General features: G+C 50.6%; 1 protein-coding gene across 1 annotated transcript in view; it reads left to right on the plus strand.

Moving 5' to 3' along the window:
- Nucleotides 1–6566, plus strand: part of LOC103197831 (rho GTPase-activating protein 8-like) — a 126895-nt gene that overhangs the window by 114196 nt on the left and 6133 nt on the right. Inside the window, exon 10 of the mRNA XM_042781051.1 lies at nt 1360–1488. Coding sequence (XP_042636985.1) covers nt 1360–1488 — 129 coding nt within the window. The remainder of the gene's footprint in view (nt 1–1359; nt 1489–6566) is intronic.

The raw sequence follows: 6566 nt of genomic DNA on the forward strand, positions 1-6566 counted from the left end.
GACAGCCTTGGAGACCCTGTGGGCAGTTCCACTCTGTCCTCTAGGGGCGCTGTGGGTCAGAATCGACTCCAGGGCAGTGGGTGTGGTTTGGGGGTTGCGTCTGTGAAGATTCACTCACTCAAAACTCACTGCCATTGAGTCAATTCTGACTCAATTCTGCCATGGTCATTGGGTTTCCAAGGCTATAAATCCTTATGAAAGCAGACTACCTCATATTTCTTCTGTGGAGGAGCTGGTGGGTTCGAACCATCAACCTTTTGGTTAGCAGCCAAATGCCTTCACCACTCCACCACCAGAGTTCCGTCTGTAAGCCTGGGAAACCCTATGGAGGCAGTTCCCTTCTGTCCTCTAGGGGCGCTGTGAGTCGGAGTCAACTCGACGGCAGTGGGTTTGGTTTTGGTGGGTCCTGGAGAGGAACCCACAACGTGCCTGGATGCAGGGCCACACCCGACTGCACCTGGCATGAGGCAGCAATGGGACGGCAGTGAGGGGACTACACGTGCAGGCACACGGGGTCTGGGGTTGGCGGGTGCTGAAGACCAGGTGGTCAGCTTACATTCCTAGTGCTGTAGGTTGGGAAAAGGGAGTAGTTGTCACCACAGGCATTTGAGGGGAGCAGGTCAGGAGGGACAGAGTTGGGGCTCTACGGTAGTGTTGGACACCCAGCGGGGTGTGGTGGGAGGGCTAGTTAGAGCCCACAGCTGTTGAGAGACTGTGACAAGAATGACCATGGCAGAAACTGAGTGCACGGACAGCTTATCAGTCCCCGTCGAGGCGCCCCTGGGTGGCAGCGCAGAGCAGATTGCTAGGCCTGTCTTCCAAGGTGCCTCTGGGTGGGTTCGACCCTGACGGGCAGCCAGGAGGCCTCATGGGTGTCGAGGCAGCAGACCGTGTTGCCACACGCTGGCCTCAGGCAGGGACTGAGTGCCATCTCGTGGGCCGCCTTCACAGCCCTCGTGCCTTGGCGTCATGCTGGGCACTGCTACAGCGACAAGTCCTCGCTGAGACCAAACCACAGTAAAGAAGGCGTCCCAGAGGAGGCAGGTGAGGGCGGCCCAGCTGGCGGGGGGCAGCACCCCATTCCAGAGGCAGCCCCGAGCGGTTGCTGGCAGAGGCGGCCACAGCACACATGGCCCAGCACAGGCTCTCCCCATCGGGTCTCCGTGCCGGTTGACGTCAGAGTCTGTGGAAGCAGCAGCCCCAGGCCCAGAGCTCAGCAGCCCCTTGTCCTGGGCGCCTGGCCTGTTTACCTCCTGTACCTCCCCTGGGGCCTGCCCCTCCCGGGAGCTGCTCTGAGTCTCCCCGCTACGTGCCCTACGTCCTTCATTCACTCCGTCATTCACTCATGTCTGTGCGCAGGGAAGCCCGTGAATTTTGACGACTACGGGGACATCCACGTGCCCGCTGTGATCCTGAAGGCCTTCCTCCGAGAGCTGCCACAGCCGCTGCTGACCTTCGAGGCCTACGAGCAGATCCTACAGATCACCAGTAAGGACCGCACGTCCCTCCCGGGGCCAGGGCCGGGGCTCAGGGGGCTTTCCCACCCACTGAGGGCCAGGGTTGGGGGCTTCAGGGCCATCCCCACCTGCCTCAGCCAAGGCCACTGTCCACGGGTGGGAGGGATGGGGTCAGGGGTCTCCTGGCCATCTCCTGGTGTAACTGGGCTGAGGGGCAGCCTGGTGGGTGGGGCAGGAGTGCTGGGGTCATGTCTAGATTTAGGGCAAGTCACCCTGGTGGGGGTCCCACCCGTTCATCTACCCTATGCTGCCCCCACCGTCCAGTGCCCAGCTCCTCATCTAGAAAGGAGGGCACAGTCCCTCCCTGCACTTCTGTCCAACTAGTCATAGAAACAATGGAGACAACGTGAGCTGCTGGTGGTGCGGATGCTGTCAAGTCCATTTTGACTCACAGCGACCCCACATGACAGAGAGCCACCCCATAGTTTCCAAGGCTGTCGATTTTTTCTTTTTTTTTAAGTTATTGTGATTTGGGTGAAAGTTCACAGAGCAAATTCATTTTCCATACAGCAGTTCATACACATTTTATTTCATGACATTGACTGCAATTCCCCACAGTGTAACAGCTCTCTTCCCACTTCCTCCCTGTAGTTACCTCTTCCCTGGGTCCTTCCCTCCCATGCTCTCCGCCACCCCCACCCCAGCTGTCTCCGTTGCAAATACAGCCCTCCTGTTCTCCCACGATTGATCATTCTCAGGACTGTGTCTCCCTGATGTAAATGTTCACCCCACATGCCTGTCTATTGTTTGGCTGGAAGCCACAGGAGTGAGTTCAGTTCCAGACCTGAAAGGCAGCTAGCGGTCTCACTAGCCTGTAGCAGACCAGAAAACCAGATATTTTTTTTTTTATGATTTTGAGTTTTGTTCCACATTGTTCTCCCACTCTATCCAGGATCTCCTGCACCAATCCCCCTTCGAGTGTTAGCCGGGCACCATCTAGTTCTTCTGGTCTCATGGTCGTAGAGGCTGAGGATCACGTGGTCTATTAGTCCCTTGGACTAATAGTTTCCATGCATCTTTGGTTTTCTTCCTTCTTCTCTGCTCTGGATGAAGAGAGACCCATGGTTGCATCTAGATGGCTGCTTGCAAGCTTTTAAGACCCTAGTCACTACTTGCCAAAGTAGGATGTGGAAAAATGTTTTTGTGTAGGATGTTATGCCAGTTGAGCTTGATATCCTCTGTGAACACAGTCCCAAGCCCACAGGTCCAACTGCTTGCTCCTTCTGGGTAGCTGGCTGTAGCCAAGAACCAAGGCTGTCAATCTTTACAGAAGCAAAGCCCAAACCAAACTGGCAATTGATTCTGACCCACAGCGCCCCTAGAGGACAGAGTGGAACTGCCCACAGAGTCTCCCAGGCTGTCAATCTTCACAGAAGCAAAGCCTAAACCACGCCCACTGCCGTGGAGTGGATTCCGACTCACAGCGCCCCTAGAGGACAGAGGAGAACTGCGCTTCCCCGGCTGTCAGTCTTTACCAGAGCGCATTGTTAGGTCTTTTGTCCTGCAGAGTGGCTGGGCGAATTCCAACTGTCAGCCTTTCAGTTAGCAGTCAGATGCTCAACTGGCTGCCCCACCAGGGCTCGTTATAATGACCTATGCAGATAAAAACAAACAACCCTCTTCCATGCGAGTCAGCTCTGGCTTCTCCCACCCCGTGTATGCCACGTGTGGACAGCCGGGCTCCAGAGGGTGGTCAGAGGCTGAATTTCCAGACGGAGGTCACCAGGCCTCTCTTCCGAGTCACTGCTGGGTGGACTCGGCCCACCAGCCTTTGGGTTTGCACCTGAGTGTACCACCCAGGGACCCCAGACCCCAGCAGGCCTTGTAAACACTCAGACGGCTGGGCTCCTGCCAGTAGTTTGTGACTCCCTGGTGCTGGGGAGGGGTCCAGAACCTGCATTTCTGACACTGTTTCGGGGCCGCTGACCTGCCGTCACTGGGTTGGGTCCTGTGGCTTCAATGCTGAGCTAAGGGAAGCAAATTTTCTACAGCTCACTCATCTTCCTCCATAACCGTCCAGATGATGCCTGAGTTTTTTGGCAAACGTTGTTCCTTCCTGCTCTTAAATAAACTCTACAGGTGGAGGAAGGACACAGGCCCGCCTTACAGCTTTCAGCAGGAGGTAGAAGCAGCACGTAAAGTCCAGGAGATAAAAGCTCGCATCTCCTGATGGTGAAGTCGGGTGGCAATTTGCAGCAGGGATTGGGGCTGCCGTGGGGCAGACAGAATTTTTAAAAATTGTATCATTATGAAAATACCACAAACACGTTGTTGCTGTTAGGAGCTATCCGTCAAGCGGGCTCCGACTCACAGTGACCCCGTGGACAACAGAACGAAACACTGCCCAGTCCTGTGCCAGCCTCACAATCGCTATACCTGAGCCCATCCCTGCAGTCACTGCGTCTCATTGAGCGCCTTCACCTTTTTCGTTGACCCTCCACTTTATCAGGCATGACATCCTTGTCCAGGGAATGATTCCTTCTGATAACGTGACCAAAGTAGGGGAGATGAAGTCTGGCCATTCTCGCTTCTAAGGAGCATTGTGGCTGCACTTCGTCCAGGACAGATTCGTTCATTCTTTTAGCAGTACGTGGTATACTCAGTATTTTTCGCAAACACCACGACTCAAAAGCATCAACTCTTCTTCGGTCCTCCTTATTCATTGTCCAGTTTTCACGGGCATTTGAGGTGATTGAAAACACCTGGCTTCAATTAGGTACACCATAGTCTTCAAAGAGACATCTTTGCTCCTCATCACTTTAAAGAGGCCCAATACAATACAGCATCTGATTCTTGGCTGCTGCTTCCATGGGTGTTGTTAGTGGAACCAAGTCATATGAAGTCTTTGGCAACTTCAATCTTTTCTCCATTTATCATGATGCTGCTTATCGGTCCAGTTGTGAGGATTTTTGTTTTATTTATGTAATCCATACTGAAGACTGGTGTCTTTAACCTTCATCAGTAAGTGCTCCAAGTCATCCTCCCTTTCAGCAAGCAAAGTTGTGTCATTTGCGTATCTATTGCAGGTTGTTAATGAGTCTTCCTCCAATCCCAATGCCATGCTCTTCTTCATATAGTCCAGCTTCTCGGATTATTTGCTCAGCATACAGGCTGAATAAGTATGGGGAAAGGATACAATCCTGACGCACTCCCTTCCTGATCTTGAACCATGCAGTGTCCCCTTGTTCTGTTCAAACGACAGCCTCCTGGTCTATGTACAGGTTCCCCATGAGCACAACCAAGTGTTCTGAATTCCCATTCTTCTCAATTTATCCATAATTTGTTATGATCCACACAATTGAATGCTTTTGCATAGTCAATAAAACACGAGTAAACACCTTTCTGGTATTCTTTGCTTTAAGCCAAGATCCATCTGACGTCAGCAATTATATCCTTCATTCCACATTCTCTTCTGAATCCAGCCTACGTTTCTGGAAGTTCTCTGTCAAATTCAATTTAAAATTAAAGTTCAAATTTGAAATTAAAGTTCAAATTCAATGAATAAACAACAACAAAAAAACGAACTCACTGCCGTTGAGTCAGATTTGACTCATAGCGACCCGTCCTTAGGTTTCTGAGGCAGTATCACTATGGAAGTTGTTTTTGTTGCTGTTGTTCTTAGGTGCCGTCAAGTTGTCTCTGACTCTTAGCGACCCTATGCACAGCAGAACAGAAGACCACCCGATCCTGCACCAGCTCTGTGATTCTTGCTACACTTGAGCCCATCGCCACCACCACTGTCACTCTGTCTCGTTGAGAGCCTTCCCCTCTTTCATCGACCCTCCACCCTACCAACCATGACATCCTTCTCCACGGAATGGTCCTTTCTGACAACGTGACCAAAGTAGGTGAGACGAAGTCTGGCCATTCTCGCCTCCAAGGAGCATTCTGGCTGCACTTCCTCCAGGACAGATCTGTTAGTTCTTTTATCAGTCCACATTCTTCGCCAGTACCACAGTTCAAAAGCATCAATTCTTCTTCGGTCTTCCTTAGTCATTGTCCAGCTCTCACATGCATACGAGGCTACTGAATATACCATGGCTCGTGTCAGGTGCACCTAAGTCCTCAAAGAGACATCTTTGCTCTTCGGCACTTGAAAGAGGTCCTTTGCAGCCGATTTGTCCAGTGCTATATGTCGTCTAGGAGCTCTGCTGGTGTAGTGCCTAAGGCATTTGTCTGCTAACCAGAAGGCTGACGATTCAAACCCACCAGTCACTCCTCGGAAGGAAGGTTGGGTAATCTACTTCTGTAGAGATACTGCCTTGGAAACCCAAGGAGGGGTCACTGAGTCGGGTCCGACTCGACAGCACATAACAACAACAACAACGTACATCATCTGATGTCCTGACTACTGCTTCCATTGGTGGCGATTGTAGAACCAAGCAATGTGAAGTCTTTTACAATTTCAATCTTTTCTCCATTTATCATAATGCTGCTTTTAGGTCCAGTTGTGAGGATTTTTGTTTTCTTTATATTGAGCTGTAATCCATACTGCAGACTGTAGTCTTTAATCTTCATCACTAAGTACTTCAAGTTATCCTCACTTTCAGCAAGCAAAGTTGGGTTGCAGGTTGTTAATGATTCTTCCTCCAATCCTGATGCCATGTTCTTCTTCATATAATTCAGCTTCTCAGATTATTTGCTCAGCATACAGGTTGAGTATGGTGAAAGGATACAACCCTGACACACTCCCTTCTTGATTTTAAACGATGCAGTGTCCCCTTGTTCTGTTCAAACGACAGCTTCCTGGTCTATGCACAGGTTCCTCATGAGTACAATCACATGTTCTGGAATTCCCATTCTTCTCAATGTTATCCACAAGTTGTTATGATCCACACAATCAAATACTTTTCCACAGTCAATAAAACACAATTAAACATCTTTCTGGTATTCTTTGCTTTGAGCCAAGATCCATCTGACATCAGCAATGATATCCCTCATTCCATGTCCTCTTCTGAATCCAGCTTGCATTTCTGCAAGTTCTGTGTCAATATACTGCTGCAACCATTTTTGAATTATCTTCAGTGAGATTTTACTTGCATGGGATAT

Source organism: Orycteropus afer, unplaced genomic scaffold, assembly GCF_000298275.1.
Source record: "Orycteropus afer afer isolate SDZICR_OR568_19922 unplaced genomic scaffold, OryAfe1.0 scaffold00083, whole genome shotgun sequence".
Classification (NCBI taxonomy): Eukaryota; Metazoa; Chordata; class Mammalia; order Tubulidentata; family Orycteropodidae; genus Orycteropus; species Orycteropus afer.